The 26,622-nt window shown below is 43.6% G+C and overlaps 1 protein-coding gene across 1 annotated transcript in view; it reads left to right on the top strand.

Annotated features, from left to right (window-relative positions):
* The window catches only part of LOC129833893 (voltage-dependent T-type calcium channel subunit alpha-1I-like), a gene marked incomplete at its 5' end in the record, with an annotated part of 101,216 nt that extends 75,096 nt beyond the window's left edge, over positions 1-26,120 (top strand). Inside the window, 5 exons of the mRNA XM_055898733.1 lie at positions 12,399-12,554; positions 14,187-14,324; positions 16,677-16,863; positions 22,663-22,931; positions 23,287-26,120. Of these exons, the coding sequence (XP_055754708.1) occupies positions 12,399-12,554; positions 14,187-14,324; positions 16,677-16,863; positions 22,663-22,931; positions 23,287-23,982 (1,446 nt within the window). The remainder of the gene's footprint in view (positions 1-12,398; positions 12,555-14,186; positions 14,325-16,676; positions 16,864-22,662; positions 22,932-23,286) is intronic.
* Between the last annotated feature and the right edge of the window lie 502 nt (positions 26,121-26,622).

The raw sequence follows: 26,622 nt of genomic DNA, 5'->3' as shown, positions 1-26,622 counted from the left end.
TACAGACCTGGCAGAATGTGTTCTATACAGACCTGGCAGAATGTGTTGTATACAGACCTGGCAGAATGTGTTCTATACAGACCTGGCAGAATGTGTTCTATACAGACCTGGCAGAATGTGTTCTATACAGACCTGGCAGAATGTGTTCTATACAGACCTGGCAGAATGTGTTCTATACAGACCTGGCAGAATGTGTTCTATACAGACCTGGCAGAATGTGTTCTATACAGACCTGGCAGAATGTGTTCTATACAGACCTGGCAGAATGTGTTCTATACAGACCTGGCAGAATGTGTTCTATACAGACCTGGCAGAATGTGTTCTATATAGACCTGGCAGAATGTGTTCTATACAGACCTGGCAGAATGTGTTCTATACAGACCTGGCAGAATGTGTTCTATACAGACCTGGCAGAATGTGTTATATACAGACCTGGCAGAATGTGCTCTATACAGACCTGGCAGAATGTGTTCTATACAGACCTGGCAGAATGTGTTCTATACAGACCCGTTCCTGTTTTATATACACTATTCTAGTTATTCTAGACCCTGTGGATTCCGCTGGTCTTCACTGTTTGTGACTATAAAAAAGACTCATAGACACACTTCATGTAATATAACAGGCTTTTAAAATTCAATATTGGTGCACAATTTCTACGAAAGGTATGCAAAAGGCACTCTTTTTGTGGAATGACCCAGATAATGATAATGGTGGTGATCTCTCTGTGAGAGAAACAGAGAAAGAGAGAGACTCTTTAACATCATCCTCAGCTCTGGCGTCTTTCTCAATATTTGGAACCAAGGTCTGATCACCCCATTCCACAAAAGTGGAGACAAATTTGACTGAACAAATGTCAAATTGGCTTTTTACCAAATTACCGTACAAACGACCATGTATTCAGAGAGAGAGAGAGAGAGCCTTAACCTGACTGACTGACTGGAATTAACTGACTGGAATTAACTGACTGACTGACTGGAATTAACTGACTGACTGACTGGAATTAACTGACTGACTGACTGGAATTAGATGAAGGGCTCTCTCGCTCGCTCTCTGTCTTCCCTTTAAGGCGCACGTTCTCATCAGGTGGCCAGCACTATTGTTGTCGAGAAAAATGTAAATGGCCTTATTATTAACCTATTAGGACTAAGCCATAGTCATTCAGGCGTGTGGATGTGTGCCTGCGTGCGTGTGGATGTGTGCCTGCGTGCGTGTGGATGTGTGCCTGCGTGCGTGTGGATGTGTGCCTGCGTGCGTGTGGATGTGTGCCTGCGTGCGTGTGGATGTGTGCCTGCGTGCGTGTGGATGTGTGCCTGCGTGCGTGTGGATGTGTGCCTGCGTGCGTGTGGATGTGTGCCTGCGTGCGTGCGTGTGGATGTGTGCCTGCGTGCGTGTGGATGTGTGCCTGCGTGCGTGTGGATGTTTGCCTGCGTGCGTGCGTGTGGATGTGTGCCTGCGTGCGTGTGGATGTGTGCCTGCGTGCGTGTGGATGTGTGCCTGCGTGCGTGTGGATGTGTGCCTGCGTGCGTGCGTGTGGATGTGTGCCTGCGTGCGTGTGGATGTGTGCCTGCGTGCGTGTGGATGTGTGCCTGCGTGCGTGCGTGTGGATGTGTGCCTGCGTGCGTGCGTGTGGATGTGTGCCTGCGTACGTGTGGATGTGTGCCTGCGTGCGTGTGGATGTGTGCCTGCGTGCGTGTGGATGTGTGCCTGCGTGCGTGTGGATGTGTGCCTGCGTGCGTGTAAGCATGTGCCTGGGTGTCCGTGCTTGTGTATGTGTTCCTTTGCTGTTTCGTAACACAGTCATTCAGGGCTCCAGTGCTGTTCTTAACAACCCACTCACACTGAGGAATATCTGGACTCTGTATAGATGTAGTCTATTGTTATATACTCTATATTGATGGGAGAAAAATCGATACAGTTACATATCGGGATATTATCATATTGATATATCGATATATTGTTTTGGCTGTACCTGCACCAAAACTACAATATTTTTCCTTCATAGCTTGTTGTCCATCTTCATTTTAAATAGGGAGCCAATTTGTTTTCAGCACTTTTACTTCCATAACTAATCAAAGAAAGCTCATTTTCTCATGTCTCTCTCTTGTCCCTCTGCAGTAGATATATGGTGAGCAATATGTTTGGAACGTCGGATCGCCATAAAATGACAGTATCGAATCACAATACAGATAGAATCATGAGAAGCGCAATCCATATTGTATCGGCACCTAAGTATAGTGATGATATCATATCTTGAGGTAACTGGCAAATCCCAGCCATAGTTATATACGTATACTGTAGATATATTTTATAAGCCAGGTTTATTTTGGTAACAATGAAGGCATAGTTAGACTGAGCAAGGACTATGACCCGTTGCTAATGGCAAACACTTTTAAACAACAGCTGCCATCCTACATGTAAAACATTGGCTGGTGAGTGGCTGTGTATGTGGGTTAGCAGTGTTAGACAACAGGTACCATCCTACATGTAAAACATTGGCTGGTGAGTGGCTGTGTATGTGGGTTAGCAGTGTTAGACAACAGGTACCATCCTACATGTAAAACATTGGCTGGTGAGTGGCTGTGTATGTGGGTTAGCAGTGTTAGACAACAGGTACCATCCTACATGTAAAACATTGGCTGGTGAGTGGCTGTGTATGTGGGTTAGCAGTGTTAGACAACAGGTACCATCCTACATGTAAAACATTGGCTGGTGAGTGGCTGTGTATGTGGGTTAGCAGTGTTAGACAACAGGTACCATCCTACATGTAAAACATTGGCTGGTGAGTGGCTGTGTATGTGGGTTAGCAGTGTTAGACAACAGGTACCATCCTACATGTAAAACATTGGCTGGTGAGTGGCTGTGTATGTGGGTTAGCAGTGTTAGACAACAGGTACCATCCTACATGTAAAACATTGGCTGGTGAGTGGCTGTGTATGTGGGTTAGCAGTGTTAGACAACAGGTACCATCCTACATGTAAAACATTGGCTGGTGAGTGGCTGTGTATGTGGGTTAGCAGTGTTAGACAACAGGTACCATCCTACATGTAAAACATTGGCTGGTGAGTGGCTGTGTATGTGGGTTAGCAGTGTTAGACAACAGGTACCATCCTACATGTAAAACATTGGCTGGTGAGTGGCTGTGTATGTGGGTTAGCAGTGTTAGACAACAGGTACCATCCTACATGTAAAACATTGGCTGGTGAGTGGCTGTGTATGTGGGTTAGCAGTGTTAGACAACAGGTACCATCCTACATGTAAAACATTGGCTGGTGAGTGGCTGTGTATGTGGGTTAGCAGTGTTAGACAACAGCTACCATCCTACATGTAAAACATTGGCTGGTGAGTGGCTGTGTATGTGGGTTAGCAGTGTTAGACAACAGGTACCATCCTACATGTAAAACATTGGCTGGTGAGTGGCTGTGTATGTGGGTTAGCAGTGTTAGACAACAGGTACCATCCTACATGTAAAACATTGGCTGGTGAGTGGCTGTGTATGTGGGTTAGCAGTGTTAGACAACAGGTACCATCCTACATGTAAAACATTGGCTGGTGAGTGGCTGTGTATGTGGGTTAGCAGTGTTAGACAACAGGTACCATCCTACATGTAAAACATTGGCTGGTGAGTGGCTGTGTATGTGGGTTAGCAGTGTTAGACAACAGGTACCATCCTACATGTAAAACATTGGCTGGTGAGTGGCTGTGTATGTGGGTTAGCAGTGTTAGACAACAGGTACCATCCTACATGTAAAACATTGGCTGGTGAGTGGCTGTGTATGTGGGTTAGCAGTGTTAGACAACAGGTACCATCCTACATGTAAAACATTGGCTGGTGAGTGGCTGTGTATGTGGGTTAGCAGTGTTAGACAACAGGTACCATCCTACATGTAAAACATTGGCTGGTGAGTGGCTGTGTATGTGGGTTAGCAGTGTTAGACAACAGGTACCATCCTACATGTAAAACATTGGCTGGTGAGTGGCTGTGTATGTGGGTTAGCAGTGTTAGACAACAGCTGCAGTTTATATAACTATAACACTGACGGTACACTGTACTGGATTTTTACATTCCTGAAAAGAAAGAATAAATGTAGCCTGTGGATTTAGCAGCCTATGACCCTGTTTCCTTAGTACTGTATGTATTTAGGGTAATGTTTCTTAGTGCTGTATGTATTTAGGGTAATGTTTCTTTGGTACTGTATGTATTTAGGGTAATGTTTCTTAGTACTGTATTTATTTAGGGTAATGTTTCTTTGGTACTTTATTTATTTAGGGTAATGTTTCTTAGTGCTGTATGTATTTAGGGTAATGTTTCTTAGTACTGTATGTATTTAGGGTATTGTTTCTTACTACTGTATGTATTTAGGGTAAAGTTTCTTAGTACTGTATGTATTTAGGGTAATGTTTCTTAGTACTGTATGTATTTAGGGTAATGTTTCTTGGTACTGTATGTATTTAGGGTAATGTTTCTTAGTGCTGTATGTATTTAGGGTAATGTTTCTTAGTACTGTATGTATTTAGGGTAATGTTTCTTAGTGCTGTATGTATTTAGGGTAATGTTTCTTAGTGCTCTATGTATTTAGGGTAATGTTTCTTGGTACTGTATGTATTTAGGGTAATGTTTCTTAGTGCTGTATGTATTTAGGGTAATGTTTCTTGGTACTGTATGTATTTAGGGTAATGTTTCTTAGTGCTGTATGTATTTAGGGTAATGTTTCTTAGTGCTGTATGTATTTAGGGTAATGTTTCTTAGTGCTCTATGTATTTAGGGTAATGTTTCTTGGTACTGTATGTATTTAGGGTAATGTTTCTTAGTGCTGTATGTATTTAGGGTAATGTTTCTTGGTACTGTATGTATTTAGGGTAATGTTTCTTAGTGCTGTATGTATTTAGGGTAATGTTTCTTGGTACTGTATGTATTTAGGGTAATGTTTCTTAGTGCTGTATGTATTTAGGGTACTGTTTCCTTAGTACTGTATGTATTCAGGGTAATGTTTCTTAGTGCTGTATGTATTTAGGGTAATGTTTCTTAGTACTGTATGTATTTAGGGTAATGTTTCTTAGTACTGTATGTATTTAGGGTAATGTTTCTTTGGTACTGTATGTATTTAGGGTAATGTTTCTTAGTACTGTATTTATTTAGGGTAATGTTTCTTTGCTACTTTATTTATTTAGGGTAATGTTTCTTAGTGCTGTATGTATTTAGGGTAATGTTTCTTAGTACTGTATGTATTTAGGGTATTGTTTCTTACTACTGTATGTATTTAGGGTAAAGTTTCTTAGTACTGTATGTATTTAGGGTAATGTTTCTTAGTACTGTATGTATTTAGGGTAATGTTTCTTAGTACTGTATGTATTTAGGGTAATGTTTCTTTGTACTGTATGTATTTAGGGTACTGTTTCTTTAGTACTTTATTTATTTAGGGTAATGTTTCTAAGTGCTGTATGTATTTAGGGTAATGTTTCTTTGTACTGTATGTATTTAGGGTAATGTTTCTTTGGTACTTTATTTATTTAGGGGAATGTTTCTTGGTACTGCATGTATTTAGGGTACTGTTTCTTTAGTACTTTATTTATTTAGGGTACTGTTTCTTTAGTACTTTATTTATTTAGGGTGATGTTTCTTAGTACTGTATGTATTTAGGGTAATGTTTCTTGGTACTGCATGTATTTAGGGTAATGTTTCTTGGTACTGCATGTATTTAGGGTAATGTTTCTTAGTACTGTATATATTTAGGGTCATGTTTCTTTAGTACTTTATTTATTTAGGGTAATGTTTCTTATTGCTGTATGTATTTAGGGTACTGTTTCTTTAGTACTTTATATATTTAGGGTAATGTTTCTTAGTGCTGTATGTATTTAGGGTAATGTTTCTTTAGTACTTTATTTATTTAGGGTAATGTTTCTTGGTACTGCATGTATTTAGGGTAATGTTTCTTTGTACTGTATATATTTAGGGTAATGTTTCTTTAGTACTTTATTTATTTAGGGTAATGTTTCTTGGTACTGCATGTATTTAGGGTAATGTTTCTTAGTACTGTATATATTTAGGGTAATGTTTCTTAGTGCTGTATGTATTTAGGGTTGTAACGATTGTCTACTTCGTCCTCCTCCTCAGACGAGGAGAGGCGAGAAGGATCAGAGGACCAATGCGCAGCGTGATAGTTTTCTGACATAATGATATTTATTAAAGTAAAACGAAACACGAAAACACTATAACAGACTACAAAACAAATAAACGATGTAGACAGACCTGACTTGAGAACATACAAACGATGAAGAACGCACGAACAGGAACAGACTACATAAACGAACGAACAAACCGAAACAGTCCCGTGTGGTGCAACATACACAGACACGGAAGACAACCACCCACAAACAAACAGTGTGAACAGCCTACCTTTATATGGTTCTAAATCAGAGGAAAAGTCAAACACCTGTCCCTGATTGAGAACCATATAAGGCTAATTTCCAATGACCTAAACATAGAAACACAAAACATAGAATGCCCACCCCAACTCACGCCCTGACCAACTAAACACATACAAAAATAACAGAAAACAGGTCAGGAACGTGACAAGGGTAATGTTTCTTAGTACTCTGTGTATTTAGGGTAATGTTTCTTAGTACTGTATGTATTTAGGGTGATGTTTGTTGTTACTGTATGTATTTAGGGTACTGTTTCTTTAGTACTGTATGTATTTAGGGTACTGTTTCTTTAGTACTGTATGTATTTAGGGTAATGTTTCTTGGTACTGTATGTATTTAGGGTAATGTTTCTTAGTACTGTATGTATTTAGGGTAATGTTTCTTAGTGCTGTATGTATTTAGGGTACTGTTTCTTTAGTACTGTATGTATTTAGGGTAATGTTTCTTAGTACTGTATGTATTTAGGGTAATGTTTCTTAGTGCTGTATGTATTTAGGGTACTGTTTCTTTAGTACTGTATGTATTTAGGGTAATGTTTCTTAGTACTGTATGTATTTTGGGTAATGTTTCTTTAGTACTGTATGTATTTAGGGTAATGTTTCTTAGTACTGCATGTATTTTGGGTAATGTTTCTTAGTGCTGTATGTATTTAGGGTACTGTTTCTTGGTACTGTATGTATTTAGGGTAATGTTTCTTTAGTACTGTATGTATTTAGGGTAATGTTTCTTAGTACTGCATGTATTTTGGGTAATGTTTCTTAGTGCTGTATGTATTTAGGGTAATGTTTCTTAGTACTGTATGTATTTTGGGTAATGTTTCTGCAGAGAAGAGCATATGGATGGGCCGTGTAAGCGCTAGGGGGATAGTCATTAGATTGGCATGCAAGAATGGACGAGCAGTATGTAAGTGTTTGGTACTTCTGTCCTTTGTGGCCAAATAGTTATGACCCTATCTCTGCCTGTGTGGTTACCCGGTGTTAGTGAATGTCTTTCAACGGCATTTCAGCCAATCAGAGTTCAGATTTCTCTGAACGCGTTTTAGAATGTTTTATTATAATAAAACTGTTAGTGTTTTGGCTATAGGGGAAACACCGCTATCAAGGTGCCATTATCAACACAAGGAAGTATAGATTTTCTTTGTGGAAATAACACTTGTAGAAATTACAGCAGTTGAGGTAATATGGGACCAGTTCAGTTGCTATTCTTTTTACTATTTTTCCAGTCAATCTAATTGCACAGAAGAATCATTACAGAACAACTATTTTGCTGATGAGATTCAAGATAGAAAATGATATAATGAAGTTTAGATAGATTACTACTTCATTGTATTAATGTAATAACAGTCTGCCAGCTCCCTAAACGGTTATCTATTTTAGCTATTGAACATTTAATACAGACATGTATCAAATCTATCACAGATTTGTCTCTGCCTGGTAACTCTTTCAGCCTGTTGGGTCTCCTTGGGTTACTCTAGCTATGGACATAGCTTACCTCTGAAATTATAATGTAACCAGTTAATATAGCCAGTTTTGGTGTCACTATTTGAATGTGTAATGTTGTAACGCTACTTCTGTAGTAGATGTCACTAGGTGTAGATGTCACTAGGTGTAGGTGTTATTAGGTGTAGATGTTATTAGGTGTAGGTGTGACTAGGTGTAGATGTCACTAGGTGTAGATGTTACTAGGTGTAGATGTTACTAGGTGTAGGTGTCACTAGGTGTAGATGTCACTAGGTGTAGATGTTACTAGGTGTAGATGTTACTAGGTGTAGGTGTGACTAGGTGTAGGTGTCACTAGGTGTAGGTGTCGCTAGGTGTAGGTGTCACTAGGTGTAGGTGTCGCTAGGTGTAGATGTCACTAGGTGTAGGTGTCGCTAGGTGTAGGTGTCACTAGGTGTAGGTGTCGCTAGGTGTAGATGTTACTAGGTGTAGGTGTCACTAGGTGTAGGTGTCGCTAGGTGTAGATGTCACTAGGTGTAGATGTTACTAGGTGTAGATGTTACTAGGTGTAGGTGTCACTAGGTGTAGATGTCACTAGGTGTAGATGTCACTAGGTGTAGATGTCACTAGGTGTAGATGTCACTAGGTGTAGATGTCACTAGGTGTAGGTGTCACTAGGTGTAGGGGTCACTAGGGATAGGTGTCACTAGGTGTAGGTGTGACTAGGTGTAGATGTTACTAGGTGTAGATGTTACTAGGTGTAGATGTTATTAGGTGTAGATGTTATTAGGTGTAGGTGTCACTAGGTGTAGGGGTCACTAGGGGTAGATGTTACTAGGTGTAGGTGTAGATGTCACTAGGTGTAGATGTTACTAGGTGTAGATGTTACTAGGTGTAGGGGTCACTAGGTGTAGGTGTCACTAGGTGTAGGTTTCACTAGGTGTAGATGTCACTAGGTGTAGATGTTACTAGGTGTAGATGTTACTAGGTGTAGATGTCACTAGGTGTAGGTGTCACTAGGTGTAGATGTCATTAGGGGTAGGTGTCACTAGGTGTAGGTGTGACTAGGTGTAGGTGTCACTAGGTGTAGGTGTGACTAGGTGTAGGTGTGACTAGGTGTAGGTGTGACTAGGTGTAGGTGTCACTAGGTGTAGGTGTGACTAGGTGTAGGTTTCACTAGGTGTAGATGTTACTAGGTGTAGATGTCACTAGGTGTAGATGTTACTAGGTGTAGGGGTCACTAGGGGTAGGTGTCACTAGGTGTAGGTGTGACTAGGTGTAGGTTTCACTAGGTGTAGGTTCCACTAGGTGTAGATGTTACTAGGTGTAGATGTCACTAGGTGTAGGGGTCACTAGGGGTAGGTGTCACTAGGTGTAGGTGTCACTAGGTGTAGGTGTGACTAGGGGTAGGTGTCACTAGGGGTAGGTGTCACTAGGTGTAGGTGTGACTAGGTGTAGGTTTCACTAGGTGTAGGTTTCACTAGGTGTAGATGTTACTAGGTGTAGATGTCACTAGGTGTAGGGGTCACTAGGGGTAGGTGTCACTAGGTGTAGGTGTCACTAGGTGTAGGTGTGACTAGGTGTAGGTTTCACTAGGTGTAGATGTTACTAGGTGTAGATGTCACTAGGTGCAGATGTTACTAGGTGTAGATGTCACTAGGTGTAGGTGTCCCTAGGTGTAGATGTCCCTAGGTGTAGGTGTCCCTAGGTGTAGATGTCACTAGGTGTAGGTGTCCCTAGGTGTAGATGTCACTAGCTGTAGATGTTACTAGGTGTAGGTGTCACTAGGTGTAGGTGTGACTAGGTGTAGGTGTGACTAGGTGTAGGTTTCACTAGGTGTAGATGTTACTAGGTGTAGATGTCACTAGGTGTAGATGTTACTAGGTGTAGGTGTGACTAGGTGTAGGTGTCACTAGGTGTAGGTGTGACTAGGTGTAGGTTTCACTAGGTGTAGATGTTACTAGGTGTAGATGTCACTAGGTGTAGGTGTCCCTAGGTGTAGATGTCACTAGGTGTAGGTGTCCCTAGGTGTAGATGTCACTAGGTGTAGATGTCACTAGGTGTAGATATCACTAGGTGTAGGTGTCACTAGGTGTAGGTGTCCCTAGGTGTAGATGTCACTAGGTGTAGGTGTCACTAGGTGTAGATATCACTAGGTGTAGGTGTCACTAGGTGTAGGTGTCACTAGGTGTAGATGTCACTAGGTGTAGATATTATTAGGTGTAGATGTCACTAGGTGTAGGTGTCACTAGGTGTAGATGTTACTAGGTGTAGGTGTCACTAGGTGTAGATATCACTGGGTGTAGATGTCACTAGGTGTAGGTGTCACTAGGTGTAGGTGTCACTAGGTGTAGATGTCACTAGGTGTAGATGTCACTAGCTGTAGATGTCACTAGGTGTAGGTGTCACTAGGTGTAGGTGTCACTAGGTGTAGATGTCACTAGGTGTAGATATTATTAGGTGTAGATGTCACTAGGTGTAGGTGTCACTAGGTGTAGGTGTCACTAGGTGTAGATGTTACTAGGTGTAGGTGTCACTAGGTGTAGGTGTCACTAGGTGTAGGTGTCACTAGGTGTAGGTGTCACTAGGTGTAGATATTATTAGGTGTAGATGTCACTAGGTGTAGGTGTCACTAGGTGTAGATGTTACTAGGTGTAGGTGTCACTAGGTGTAGATATCACTGGGTGTAGATGTCACTAGGTGTAGGTGTCACTAGGTGTAGGTGTCACTAGGTGTAGGTGTCACTAGGTGTAGGTGTCACTAGGTGTAGGTGTCACTAGGTGTAGATATCACTGGGTGTAGATATCACTAGGTGTAGGTGTCACTAGGTGTAGATATCACTAGGTGTAGGTGTCACTAGGTGTAGATGTTACTAGGTGTAGGTGTCACTAGGTGTAGATATCACTAGGTGTAGGTGTCACTAGGTGTAGATATCACTGGGTGTAGATGTCACTAGGTGTAGATGTCACTAGGTGTAGGTGTCACTAGGTGTAGATATCACTAGGTGTAGGTGTCACTAGGTGTAGATATCACTGGGTGTAGATGTCACTAGGTGTAGATGTCACTAGGTGTAGGTGTCACTAGGTGTAGGTGTCACTAGGTGTAGGTGTCACTAGGTGTAGATGTTACTAGGCGTAGATGTTACTAGGCGTAGATGTGACTAGATGTAGATGTCACTAGGTGTAGATGTCACTAGGTGTAGATGTTACTAGATGTAGATGTCACTAGGTATAGGTGTCACTAGGTGTAGATGTTACTAGATGTAGATGTCACTAGGTATAGGTGTCACTAGGTGTAGATGTTACTAGATGTAGATGTCACTAGGTGTAGGTGTCACTAGGTGTCACTAGGTGTAGATGTTACTAGGCGTAGATGTCACTAGATGTAGATGTCACTAGGTGTAGGTGTCACTAGGTGTCACTAGGTATAGGTGTCACTAGGTGTCACTAGGTGTAGGTGTCACTAGGTGTCACTAGGTATAGGTGTCACTAGGTGTCACTAGGTGTAGGTGTCACTAGGTGTACAGCCCTATGCTGTGAATCCTCTATGGATTGACCCTTTGTAGCTGTAAGTTAACCCTATAATGTATCTATATTGATGTTACCATGTAGTAACTGTGTTCCAGGATATGATATAATGAATCATGTAATAACTGTGTTCCAGGATATGATATAATAAACAATGTAATAACTGTGCGTTCCAGGATATGATATAATGAACCATGTAATAACTGTGTGTTCCAGGATATGATATCAATTACCATGTAATAACTGTGTTCCAGGATATGATATCATTAACCATGTAATAACTGTGTGTTCCAGGATATGATATAATGAACAATGTAATAACTGTGCGTTCCAGAATATGATATCATTAACCATGTAATAACTGTGTGTTCCAGGATATTATATCATTAACCATGTAATAACTGTGTGTTCCACGATATGATATAATTAACAATGTAATAACTATGTGTTCCAGGATATGATATCAATAACCATGTAATAACTGTGTGTTCCAGGATATTATATCATTAACCATGTAATAACTGTGTGTTCCAGGATATGATATAATTAACAATGTAATAACTATGTGTTCCAGGATATGATATCAATAACCATGTAATAATTGTGTGTTCCAGGATATGATATCATTAACCATGTAATAACTGTGTGTTCCATGATATGATATCAATAGCCATGTAATAACTGTGTGTTCCAGGATATGATATCATTAACCATGTAATAACTGTGTGTTCCAGGATATGATATCATTAACCATGTAATAACTGTGTGTTCCAGGATATGATATCATTAACCATGTAATAACAGTGTGTTCCATGATATGATATCAATAACCATGTAATAACTGTGTGTTCCAGGATATGATATTATTAACCATGTAATAACTGTGTGTTCCAGGATATGATATAATGAACAATGTAATAACTGTGTGTTCCATGATATCATTAACCATGTAAAAACAGTGTCTTCCAGGATATGATATTATTAACCAAGTAATAACTATGTGTTCCAGGAGAGTCAGTGGCTGGACAGTGTGTCTCTGCTGATTAAGGACTCATTTGAAGGAGAGATGCTGATGATTGACAACCTCTCTGGATCTGTCTTCCATCACTACTCTTCTACCTCTCCTCCTGCCTGGAAGGACTGTAAGAGCCACCCACAACTAGAGGTAAACACATGAACCATGCATATGTAATCGCACACGCACACACACACACACACACACACACACACACACACACACACACACACACACACACACACACACACACACACACACATACACACTATCCCTGTTGCTAGTTGTGTCCATCACAATGATAAAGTGGAACGGGCCACTCTGGAATGTAATAACTGGGATTTGAACCTCTTCACCTGTCACTCTTCCTTTCTGCCTGTCTGTAGGTGCTGTCAAGCTATCAATCTGTCCTCTCCTCCTCTTTTACATGCTCCACCCATCTCTGATTTATCATGTCATGAAACTACCTCTCTCTCTTTCTCTCTCTCTCTATCCTGACGTCTGTGTCTGTCCTTCAGCTATCTCCTGGGTTCTGCTGTGTGTGTGTGTGTGTGTGTGTGTGTGTGTGTGTGTGTGTGTGTGTGTGTGTGTGTGTGTGTGTGTGTGTGTGTGTGTGTGTGTGTGTGTGTGTGTGTGTGTGTGTGTGTGTGTGTGTGTTGAATGTGTGTGTTGAATGTGTGATTGTTGTGCCCCAGGGCATGGAGAGACAACAGCATACAATGACATTCTAGACAATTCTGTGGAGGCCCTTTCCTGTTTCATCATGACAATGCCGTGCACAAAGCTAAGTCCATACAGAAATTGTTTGCAGAGGTTGGTGTGAAACTTGAATGGCCTGCACAGAGCCCTGACCTCAACCCCATCGAACACCTTTGGGATGAATAGGAACGCCGACTGCAAGTCAGGCCTAATCGCCCAACATCAGTGCCGGACCTCCCTAATGTTATTGTGGCTGAATGGAAACAAGTCCCTGCAGCAATGTTCCGACATCTAGTGGAAAGCCTTCCCAGAAAAATGGAGGCCATTATAGCAGCAAATGGGGGGGACCAACTCCATATTAATGCCCATGATTTTGGACTGAGATGTTCGACGAGCAGGTGTCCACATACTTTTGGTCATGTAGTGTTTATAGGGTCTGTCTGGAAACAACCTAACAAGAGACTTGTGATAGTTAGGGCCCTACGTTTCTCCTGACCACATCAGGGGCCTTTATCTCTGTTTCTCTGAACACATTCCATCCCCCCAGTCTATTTTCCCCACCTTCTATCTCTCTCTGTCTTGCTCCCTTTTTCTAATTATCCCCCCCTTCCCTACCTCTCTCTCCCCTCCTCCCTCCTTCTCCCCTCCTCCCTCCCGCTCTCCTCCTGCCTCCGGCATACTGCAGTGGTAATTTACTGCTGTATATGAGCCGTGAATCTCTCTTTATGAACCTCTTTGTCTCACTCACCCACAGGCACATGTTCATATAACGGCCCCCTCCCTCACCCCATTGGATTTCAATTGTCTCTGGTTTATTCTCTCTCTCAGTTTTAGATAACTTTCTCTCTCTCCTTCACTTTCCCTTTCCCCCTTTTTTTCTCCATCACTCCCTCCACCTCCGTCTCTCTTTCCCTCTCTCTCCCCCTCTCAATATCTCTCTCCCCTCTCTCTCCCTCTCTCTCACTCTCTCTCCCACCCTTCTCTCTCTCTTTCCCCTCTTCTCTGTCTCTCTCGCTCTCTCTCTCGCTCCTTCTCCCCCCTCTCGCTCCTTCTCTCCTCCTCTCTCTCCCTCCCCCTCTACAGCAGATCCGGCTGGCAGAGATAGAGCAGGCATCTCTGAGGTCAGACCAAATGTCAGACAAGTCGTCGTCTCCGGCCCTACCTGATGACCTCAGCCTGGACGACCAGAGTGTCCACCAGCTGCTGGTGCGGGAGGGAAAGGTAGAGATGGAGAGATGGAGGGGTTATAAATGGGAAGGGTGTTTAGGAGGACAATGGAGGGGGTTGAAACATGGGACTGGGTAGCAGACCTGGGTTCAAATAGTTTTGAGCATGCTTTAGCCATCCTGTAGTACCAATAGGGCAAGGTCTGCACTTTAGAGGCTAAGATGTTGAATACTATTTGAATCCAGGTCTGCTCAGGTCTGAGGATGGGGTGATAGAGGGGGTGGACAGTGGGTTCCCTTGGTCTCCAGTACAGAAAGAATACTTGCATGGCACAAAGTTCCAGGGACATAAGAATAAATCTTGAATCCTGCTGAAGCTCTAATCTCCTGTACAGAGACCTTCAGGAATTGAAATCCATTCAGTCTACTGCCTCCCCTCTGGCCTGTGAGGCCTATCTTCCTCTTTATCCTCTACTACATCGTTCCTCCCTTTCCTTTACCCCCCTCCGGCAATTATACCTCCGTCTGCCCCATCCCTCGCTATCTTCCTATCATCCCTCCCTGTGAGTTATCCTTCCCTCTAGTTGTTTAATGCTAGTAGGAGTGTGTGGGGGTGGGGAATTGTGTGTTTACACACATTTTACTATACTTATGTGTCATGGTTCCTCCTGGCACCAGAGGGCGGTCTAGAGACTTTTATTGGACTGTGTCTTATTATTTCATGATTGTTTCCCCTGTAAGAAAGGTGTGTTTTCTGTTTCCCCTTGTTAGTTATTGAATTCAGTTTCCTGTATGTTTCCCCTGTGTGAGTTTCGAATGCTGGTGTTTGTTGTTTTTGGTTAAATTGTTCTGTATCGTTACATTCTCCATTATTCAAGTTAAGTATTTACGTTTTTTCCCAAGACGCTGATTCCTGGTCTGGTTCATTCTCTGCTCATTGGTTCAATTTACCTCAGAAGAATAGTAAGACATAGCTGTTTGTGTGTGTGAGCGAGCAAGCGCGAGAGACAGAAGTAGGCCGTAACCCACTAATTATCCAAATCAGAAAAGAGTTGTTACATTCTACAACCACCTAAAAGGAAGCGATTCCCAAACCTTCCATAACAAAGCCATCACCTACAGAGAGATGAACCTGGAGAATAGTCCCCTTAGCAAGCTGGCCCTGGGGCTCTGTTCACTAACACAAACAGACCCCACAGAGCCCCAGGACAGCAACACAATTAGACCCAACCAAATCAGGAAAAGACAAAAAGATAATTACTTGACACATTGGAAAGAACTAACAACAAAAAAACAGAGCAAACTAGAATGCTATTTGGCCCTAAACAGAGAGTACACAGTGGCAGGATACCTGACCGCTGTGACTGACCCAACCTTAAGGAAAGCTTTAACTATGTACATGTGAGCATAGCCTTGCTATTGAGAAAGGCTGTGAAAGGCAGATCTGGCTCTCAAGAGAAGACAGGCTATGTTGCACACTGCCCACAAAATTAGGTGGAAACTGAGCTGCACTTCCTAACCTCACACCAAATGTATGACCATATTAGAGACACATATTTCCCTCAGATTACACAGATCCACAAAGAATTAAAAAACAAACCCAATTTTGATCAACTCCTATATCTATTGGGTGAAATACCACAGTGTGCATCACAGCAGCAAGATATGTGACCTGTTGCCACTAGAAAAAGGCAACCAGTGCAGAACAAAGACCATTGTAAATACAACCCATATGTTTAATATGTTTATTTATGTTTCCTTTTGTACTTTAACTATTTGCACATAATGTGACATTTGTAATGTCTTTATTCTTTTGGAACTTTTGTGAGTGTAATGTTTACTGTTAATTTGTGTTGTTTATTTCACTTTTGTTTATTATCTAGTTCACTTGCTTTGGCAATGTTAACACATGTTTCTCATGCCAATAAAGCCCTTAAATTGAATTGAATTGAATTGAGAGACCGAGACCTTCCGGCTGTGTCCAGATAGCACACATGGCTACCAGGGTTGCTATGGGCCATAATCAGTCATCTAGAGGTGATTTGAATCAGAAGTGCTCATAGTTGATAGTAATATCCAGATGAAGGTCCTAGGGAATCGCTTTTAGCGTTTCTTTTATTTAACTTTTATCTGAACCAGGAAGTCCATTGCAGATAAAGAATCTCTCTAGATTAAAGAGATTCCTTCTTTTCCCAGGGAGACCGGGGTCTTGTGTCAGTATGCTAACCATAGCCTCAGAGACTAAGTGTGTATGCTAGAAGGCTAGGAGCTTGGACACTAGCCGGCACTCCCTTCAGTAATAATGACGTGCAGTACTGCACCCTATCATGCCCCACTCCACATTGAATTATAATAGACAACATAAACAGGTACAGTGTGTGTCAACATGTGTGTTTTCTCCCCCCAGGAGGAGAGGGGCAGTGACTCCCAGGGCTCAGAGGAGGCTGGTGGAGGAGGGGACTCCTTGACCCAGGCCCAGACAGGGGGGTCAAGGCGCTGCAGGGCCCACAGTTCAGTAGCCGAGGAGAGGGCTCCGCTTCTGGTGGAGGTGGGGGTCCATCAGAGACACAAGACCCCATCCCACCACAGCCCTGGTGAGTCCAGTTATACCCTCTGCTCCAGCCTTTCCAGCCTAATGTGTATTGCTGTATATGTGTGTGTATATCGGAGGGGTTGGGAAACAAAGCAACATTTCTATATATATTCTATATATAAATGGACTAATTCAATGGCTTGCAAAAGTATTGAGAAACATCCCCTCAGCATGACACTGCCACCCACAGCATGATACTGCCACCACGATGGTGATCTCGGGGTGATGAGAGGTGTTGGGTTTGCGCCAGACATTTTTCTTGATGGCCAAAAAGCTCAATATTGGTCTCATCTGACCAGAGTACCTTCTTCCATATGTTTGGGAAGTCTCACACATGCCTTTTGGCGAACACCAAACGTGTTTGCTTATTTCTTCTTTAAGCAATGGCTTTTTTCTGGCCATTCTTCCATAAAGCCCAGCTCTGGGGGGTGTACGGCTTAAAGTGGTCCTCTGGACAGATACTCCAATCTCCCTGCTGTGAAGCTTGGCAGCTCAGCAGGTTATTTTTGGTCTCTTTGTTGCCTCTCTGATTAATGCGCTCTTTGCCTGGTCCGTGAATTTTGGTGAGCGACCCTCTCTTGGCAGGTTTGTTGTGGTGCCATATTCTTTCCATTTTTTTTTTTTTTTTTTAATTTATTTTTAATTATCCCCTTTTCGTGGTATCCAATCGCTAGTAATTACTATCTTGTCTCATCTCTACAACTCCCGTACGGGCTCGGGAGAGACGAAGGTCGAAAGCCATGCGTCCTCCGAGGCACAACCCAACCAAGCCGCACTGCTTCTTTAACACAGCACGCCTCCAACCCGGAAGCCAGCCACACCAATGTGTCGGAGGAAACACCGTGCACCTGGCCCCCTTGGTTAGCGCGCACTGCGCCCAGCCCGCCACAGGAGTCGCTGGAGCGCGATGAGACAAGGAAATCCCTACCGGCCAAACCCTCCCTATCCCGGACGACACTAGCCCAATTGTGCGTCGCCCCACGGACCTCCCGGTCGCGGCCGGCTGCGACAGAGCCTGGGGGCGAACCCAGAGACTCTGGTGGCGCAGTTAGCACTGCGATGCAGTGCCCTAGACCACTGCGCCACCCGGGAGGCCCCTTCTTTCCATTTTTTAATAATGGGTTTAATGGTGCTCTGTGGAATGTTCAAAGTTTCTGATATTTTTTATAACCCAACCCTGATCTGTACTTCTACAACTTTGTCCCTGACCTGTTTGAAAGCTCCTTGGTCTTCATGGTGCCCCTTGCTTGGTGGTGCCCCTTGCTTAGTGGTGCCCCTTGCTTGGTGGTGCCCCTTGCTTAGTGGTGCCCCTTGCTTAGTGGTGCCCCTTGCTTGGTGGTGCCCCTTGCTTAGTGGTGCCCCTTGCTTGGTGGTGCCCCTTGCTTAGTGGTGCCCCTTGCTTAGTGGTGCCCCTTGCTTGGTGGTGCCCCTTGCTTAGTGGTGCCCCTTGCTTGGTGGTGCCCCTTGCTTAGTGGTGCCCCTTGCTTGGTGGTGCCCCTTGCTTAGTGGTGCCCCTTGCTTGGTGGTGCCCCTTGCTTAGTGGTGCCCCTTGCTTGGTGGTGCCCCTTGCTTGGTGGTGCCCCTTGCTTGGTGGTGCCCCTTGCTTAGTGGTGCCCCTTGCTTGGTGGTGCCCCTTGCTTAGTGGTGCCCCTTGCTTAGTGGTGCCCATAGGCGGAAATCCCAGGGGGGACGGGGGGGACACGACCCCCCCATCCTGGGAAAAATATGATTTGTCCCCCCCAATCTATCACTGTAAACATAACTATGTAATTTCAATAATATTAATAATACGCAATGAAAGCACTTGTGCTGATTATAGACACTTAATAGCGCGTTTTTAAGTTTCAAAAGATTGCGACCCCCCCCCGCCCTTTGCCTCACAATGGTTTGATCCACTGCCAGTTTTTTAGCTGGCAAGGTAAGAGAGGGTTCGTATTTACTGTCCGAAAGGCACCCAATGCACGTAATTAACGTGAGGTTAATCCAGTCAATCGCACCATAGCGATGTTTTATGTTGGGAGGATTCACACACACTATAGCTGAATTTGCAGAGCTAGCGCGCAAACTAAATCAAACATTAACTATCAAGCTAGCTAGTACCTATTCCATTTATGTGGCGTCGTCAAAGATGGAATCTTTGCTATCGTCAGTTTATTCCAAGATCAGCATGCAGCTGTAGTGCTTCAAAGTTCCTGTGATAAGGTTAGCGATAAACTGAAGTCCAAACTGAACACTATATTTAATGGTCTCATTTCAAAAGCTAAATTGTCGCTAGTGAACTTTTTTAAATTTTATTTTACCTTTATTTAACCAGGTAGCAAAGATTATAGCAAACACCACAGAAACGGAATTTGTGCTCGCTAGTTTTACAAATTCAGCTATTGTTGGAAGCCAGCCAATATGAAACAAACTATATCAAAAGTACAAAAGGTTGCAGCATATGTTGTGTAAATGTGTGTGTGTGCTGCTAATCGAGCACTTCAGCAAAGGCAAGGCTGTGCTGGGCCTCACACTTGCCTCTGCTGTTCTTGGAGAGCTTGAATGTCTAAACATTTCACTGCAGAAGAAAACTCAGACTGTCTCTGGTATGCAGGCTGCAGTCGAGTGTGTGCGGTCATCTCTTAGGGGTAAGAGAAATGACGAAAGCTACCTTGCACTGTATGAGAAAGCAACAACATTGATTGACTCCATTGAATCCTTTAGTCACACTCAAGACAATTTGCTGGCAAAGCAGTGGATCACTATAGGGCAGAATTCTTTTAAGTGTTGGATGGTGTAGAGGTTCAGTTTGGCGACCGTTTTGACCAGGACAGTCTAAACGTCCTGCAAAAGTTGGAAAGAGCGCTTCTCACGGGGGAGTTGGATGAGTCTCTAGATCAGTACCCAGAGGTGAACATAGATTCTCTTTCAGTGCAGATCCCTCTCTTTCACAACAAATACCCCTGTAGCAGCAGTGGAGATGCAGCAGAGGTCCTCAGGAGGCTTCCAGTGGAGGTGCAGGGGATGGTTGACCAAGTTGAGGTGCTGATCAGCATTTTGTTTGTGGTGCCAGTGTCTTCATGTGAGGCTGAGAGGAGTTTCAATGCACTCCGCAGGTTAAAGACTTGGCTACGGGCTAGCATGGGCCAAGAGAGACTGAACTGCGTAGTTGTCTGTAATGTACATAAAGACAGGCTGGACAGTCTCAATAGGGAAAATATCTGCCAGCAATTTGTTGAATCCAATGAAACCCGCAAACATATGTTCGGTTCTTTTGTTCAGTAGTGTGTATAGCAGTGGTTCTCAACCTTTTTGGGTACTGGAACCTCTGCATAGTTTGAGGCAAGGCAGGCAAGGTTTTGAGTGGTCCTCAGGGACCTCCACTCTATATTATATGTAAACTTACTGGAAACCCAATTAGTCCATGGACCCCTGTTTGAGAACCCCTGGTGTAATTGGTATTTGTTCTTTTGTTTAGTAGTTTTCCGTTTTTAGTACATGACAGTACACTTACAAAGTACACTTACTTACTTTATTTCCTGTTATTTTATTTAAAATTGCATACTTTGTGCAACATACTTGTCCATAGCTGCTGTTTGAAGAGTTGAGACACTGAAGGATATTTTGTTTGATTATTTGGCTTTTTCATTGAAGTAGTTATTTTGCTTTTAGAACTGTACTTATTTTAAGCTTTTTGTTATTGTAAAGCTATTGTAGTAGACTCAGGCCAGTGGCAGATTTTTAATGACTATATAAATGTATCAGAAAAAGTCTAATTAAAAGCTCAATTCAATACGGAGACCAACTTTGTGATGGTTCTCAATGGAGATTCTTTTAGATGTGATCGCACCATGTTCATTGTATTTATGAAAACTACACCCATACAGTGTACAGTACCATTGTACTGTGTACCAGTGTACAGTACCTACTGGCCTTTCTTGATATTGCTGTTTGTAAGTACGAATACCTGCATACTGGACTGGTAAGGAGCACTGCTATAACTATTATTAGTAGTAGTATTATAATGATTTAAACATTTGAACAAGTTGGGAAAACCCTTCAGTTAACTACTGTACCTATCAATTATCCAGTAGTAGTGATTATGGTTCCTCAATATACATTTAACATATTACAACGTAGGCTATGTTACAGCACTACTTTTGATGTCCCCCTCAGGAATTGCTCTTGAGAAAATTTAATGTAATTGTCCCCTCCAAGGTTGATATCATATTTTCGCCCCTGGTGGTGCCCCTTGCTTAGTGGTGCCCCTTGCTTAGTGGTGCCCCTTGCTTAGTGGTGCCCCTTGCTTGGTGGTGCCCCTTGCTTGGTGGTGCCCCTTGCTTGGTGGTGCCCCTTGCTTAGTGGTGCCCCTTGCTTGGTGGTGCCCCTTGCTTGGTGGTGCCCCTTGCTTAGTGGTGCCCCTTGCTTGGTGGTGCCCCTTGCTTGGTGGTGCCCCTTGCTTAGTGGTGTTGCAGACTCTAGGCCCTTTCAGAACAGGTGTATATATACTGAGATCATGTGACAGATCATGTGACACTTAAATAAAGTTCACCTGTGTGCAATCTAACTAATTATATGACCTGTGAAGGTAATTGGTTGCACCAGAACTTATTTAGGGGCTTCATAGCAAAGGGAGTGAAGACATACGCATCACTTTTCCGTTTAAAATGTTTAAAAAAGAATGAAACAACAATTATAATTTTTTTTCACCAATTTGGACTATTTTGTGTATGTCCATTACATGAAATCCAAATAAAATCTATTTAAATTACAGGTTGTAATGCGACAAAATAGGAAAAATGCCAAGGGGGATGAATACTTTTGCAAGGCACTGTAAAGTATATCTTATGTTTTCACATTATTGAGCCAAACCTGCAATAAAATCTTTAAATCAGTGTACGCAACCAATAAACGTTTATTTGATTTGAACTGAGCTGAGCTAAGCTGAGCTGTACTTAGCCAGCCCATCACAGTCCAGGTTGGTCCTACACTCTTAGAAAAAAGGGTTCCAAAACGGGTCTTCAGCTGTCCCAATAGGATAACCTTCTTTGGTTCCAGGTAGAACTCATATGGGTCCCATGTAGAACCCTGTGGGGAAAGTGTTCTACATGGAATCCAATAGGGTTCTACCTGGAACCAAATATATACTACCTGGAAACAAAAAGGGTTCTTCAAACGGTTCTCCTTTGGGGACAGCCGAAAGAACCCTTTTGGTTCTAGATAGCAGTTTATTTTTTTCGAAGAGTGTATTCATGGGTTGCACCTCCGTCGCTCTGTTGCATCATGACATTGTTATGAACGTTCTCAAGCCGCTCTCCACCATAGTGGTGCCCGAAAGTCGAGTGATGCCCAGTCAATTTTAGCTAGTTATCTAAAGGTATACTGCATCTTAAGTCAATCTAGCAACATCATAATGATGACAACAGGTTTTCCTACTAATTAGTTGCTTCCTTTTGAAATGCCATCTTGTTTCCAAACCACTATAATGCACTTTAGACGAAATCTTCATTCATCTTCATTAGCGCCAATTGACCATGTATTAAGTAAAACATTCAGTTTGAACCAGGGCCTAAATAGAATCTTCAGAACAGTATTGTAACGCAACGTGCAATCCATGAATAGAGTGAATCAGACATCACAGTACAGTACAGGGGCATTGTTGCTCTCCCTGGAATGCTGTGCATTATTTGCATGGTCTTTGTTAGTCTAATCATCAATATCAGTATCCCTACAGCCTAAATGGATTGTATTTATGTGGTGTTTCACTCGGGATCTAGATGGAATAGTATATTTGCCTTACAGCCTTTCTCTCTGTCTCCAGGTGGCACCTCCTGCAGTAGCACTAAGGCAGGAGAAGGATCAGATGAGGGAGTAAGAGGAGGAGGAAGAGTAGGAGCGGCCAGTGCCTCTGGTTCTCCTGCTCTTATCCATCTGCCAGCGGAGTTCTTCCACCCTGTGGCAGCAGCGACCCTGCCGGCACCCCCCAGGGCCAGAGTAGGGCGCACCTCGCGGGGCCTCAGACTCACCTCCCCGGCCTCCTGGTCCTCCCTGCGCTCCCCAGGAGCCCACAGCCGGGTGCTCTGCACGCAGGTAAGACCTGGCCTACTATATGTACTGTATGTAACAGATACCAACACTGCATAGTGTAATTCCTGTAGGGTCTAATGTTAGATCGAGAAATGTACACAAACCTCAGGCTTCCCTCTGATTGGCAAATGTATGTGTCCACCCCCTTGTTATCTTTAATGAGTGTCCGCCACACTGTTTTGTGCTGTTATGACCCTTTGTGTGGTACCCCGTACACTGCCACCAGAGAAACCAACAGACTGTACAGTACACATTGCACATCCTACAGTGTAGTCAGTCAAACATTGACTCTAATGTTGCTATATATTACAATATCTCACTCCACATCTACACCCTGCCGCTCTCTCTCTGTCCTCAGTACCCGTCCCATAGTGACTCGTCTCTGGCCACGGGGAGCTCCGATGGCAGCCTCCAGACCACCCTGGAGGAAGGACTCAGCTTCAGTGTTTCGCCCCCTCAAGACCTGGCGTCCCCCCTCCCTCCTCTCCCCCTGCACTGCCCCCCGCTCCCTGAGGACCCCACCAGCTGCCCAGCAGGCCAGACTCTGAGACCGCGACCCAGCCCCTCGTCAGGACCTGCCCTCACCCTCCAGGCCACTCGGGGCCACCAGCGGAGCCAGAGCAGCGGCAGGGGTAGCATCAGCCCCGGCTATACCCGGGAGGACTCCATGGACCCCGTTCCATGTGACCTGGAGGACCTGGGCATCGGGATCAGTTCGTCCATCGGGGGGTGTGGCTCCAGCCAGGCGGGCAACAGCGAACACTTGTCAGAGACGCTAAGCAGCCTGTCGCTCACATCGTTGCTCTCGCCCGCCTCCCTGGCACCCCCGGGGGTGAAGAAATGCAACAGCACGGGGAGCTTGAACCAGGGGGCGAGGAGGGGGGAGGGGAGACAGATCCTAGGGTTGGAGTTGGACCACCAGGGCTTCCTGGCCAACCCTTGGGGAGAGAGTGGGGGAGGCAGAGGAGAGGAGGGACAGTTGGGAGAGGCGCCGGGCCTCAAGGGGAAAAGCTCAAGCCAAACAACAGTAGGGTCCTGTAGTAAAAACAGATGAAGCCTGAATCCCTTATTGTCTACTACCGCTCCTATTAGGATTCATCAACCCATTACTGTTCCTCTCCGTCCCCCTCAGGCAGAGAGAAGTTTGACGTTTTTGACAACGTGTGATGTAATCCCGTGAATTCCTATAACCAAACCCCTCCCTCTCGCTATATAAATATGTATGTTTATGACCCCCCCTGTTCCATTTTGTGCTACCATGTGGCAGTGGTTCAGGTGTGGAGGGTCAGAGGTCAAACGGTGGAAGGTTAAAGGGGATTACAGGTGTGACCCCTGTGGTGAGGGGGTGGGGGGCTGGGATGGACCCCCCATCATACCCCTCTGGAGGAGAAGGACCCCCAGAGTAGGAGACAGAGCAGGAGGGCTGCATCATCATATCAGGGAGATATACATAGAAGACGCAGACAGAGACAAGCTGAGACAGAGATCTAACGAGAACATTTTGTCTTATCCTCGTTCCTGTTTTCCTGTTTGTTTTCATTTTTTCTTCGGCTTCACAGAAGTTTAAAATGCAAAAATAGAATATCTAACAAAACTGAGCTGAACAAGCCAACAGATTTTATTTATTTTTCAGTGTGGCTTTACATCACAGTGTAGGAGGAGGCTGTATGTACGTTGCGGTGTAGGATGAGCCTGAATGTACGTCACGGTGTAGGAGGAGGAAGTTTCTCCATGAGGGCTGAAGCCAGATCTGTTGTGGCAGACGGAGGCTACAGGTCCTTGTGTGTGGAGTGGAGGAGGGGTGAGGAGGTTTAGGTTGAACAGAGGTAGTGTAGAGTTCACCTGAGAAGGAGTTGTTATAGTGGAAGAGCTGAGACTTAGGTAGCAAAAGCATGCGTTAACTTATCATCACCATCACCTAACCCCTTCCCTCCATCGGTACTTTTCAGGAAGGACTGTATGTGTGTGTGTGTGTGTCTAAGTGATAGTATAACAGGAAAAAGAGAGACAGAGAGATAGAGACCATACTAAGATCCCACTCCTGCATGCAGCAGTTTGTGAAATAGGCTCTTTTATCCCAACGTCACTCACTCAGAGAGGAGGACAGGGAGTGAATGAGAGAGACAAGACAGCCTGCTATATCCACTCACAGTAGCAGAGCCTCTCTGTCAAAGACACTGGCCCTCCTGAGACAAACAAACTAAGGAGACGAGACGAGCACCATTCACTCTGGGAGATGAAAAACTCACACCTGCATACAGTTGCTTCACAATGGAATGTGTGTGAAATTCAAACCTGTCACTTCTTTCTCTTTGTCACTTTGCGAAAGGAAGAAAGGAAGAATATATCAGAGATATGAATTCCAGACCAATAGAACCTCCTAGAAGATAGAGGCAGTTTGCCTGCATGATGGAATTATTGCATTTTACCCAAGAGTTTTAATATATATACCGAAGTGTATCAAGATGTCAATGTTGGGATGATAATTATAAAGTGGTTTCTATTCCAATATTTTTTTAGAATACAGAATAGGAGCGTGACAGTGTTGTCATGACTTTGTCCTTAACCTATACCTTACCCGTACGATTTCTCGTATAACTTATTGTCGAAAACCACTTGTCTGCAAATGGCTTTCAGTTTTATAATGTGGGGTTAAAAATATATACTTTTTATTATTAAAAGTGTGTGGAAAGAACAACCAAGCAAAAAAATGTAAATAAGCTCTGTGCGCTGAAGAAAAAGTTCCCTTGGGCACACGTAACTTTGGGAATTTTGGTTCCTCCTGGAATTTTGGATTTTGGAATCCCAAATGAAGACCAAAGGAGGGAAGGGCCATAATTTCGCAGCACAGGAGAACATTTCCTAATCACAGACATTCCCGGGACGAACAGGGAACGTTGTCGCTTAGCTTAGCCTCCTATGCTAACACCAAGACGAAAAAACATTGCTGATCTTTTTGAAAGCTTTAATTTGAGTGTCATACTAATACATGATGACACATCTAATTATTGACACATCAATGTTCCTTAGCATGGTTATGGGATTGCAATAGGATGCTTCTCCTTGTTTAAAAGATACGTAATTCACTCACCCCCTCTATCTCTCTCTCTAACACACATCTGTAGTAGCAAACCCTAGTTTTGATATCAAGCTGTCACTGTAACGATGAATAAACATTGTATCTTTTCCCAACCTTTTGTTATGCCACTCAGTACATCTGAGATGAAGTGGCCATCTTAGCCTGATCTAGAATACACTTTTGTATCCCTAGTGGGGTTTTTTTGGGGGGGGGGGGGGGGGGGTTCTCATTGAGGTGATGAGCAAAGTTCGGTTTGACCTGTTTAATGAACTTCATTGACATTTAATTGAATCACTGGTGATTGTCTTTAACATGTTTGTAACATGTGGGATATCAGTGAGTGATTATTGCTATGGGTTGTCTGTTACTATAACTTCAGGAGATGCCACTTTATTATTATAGTCCACACCTGGACCGTCTTGGTTAATGGTGGTGGGAATAGGTAGAAGTTGCCCCTAACCACTGATACAGGGTCAGATATTAGTTCATCCCCTTAATGTTTAAGGTTAGAATAAAGGGTTGAGTAATCTGATTCTAGATCTGTGGTTAGGGGCGACTTCAACCTCAATGTGTAAAACGTGAGCGTGTGGGTTGACAGGAACCATAACGTGACCT

This window comes from Salvelinus fontinalis, chromosome 34 (genome assembly GCF_029448725.1).
Source record: "Salvelinus fontinalis isolate EN_2023a chromosome 34, ASM2944872v1, whole genome shotgun sequence".
NCBI lineage: Eukaryota > Metazoa > Chordata > Actinopteri > Salmoniformes > Salmonidae > Salvelinus > Salvelinus fontinalis.
Note: the sequence above shows the minus strand (reverse complement) of the source record. Positions and strands in the feature narration are given on the sequence as shown.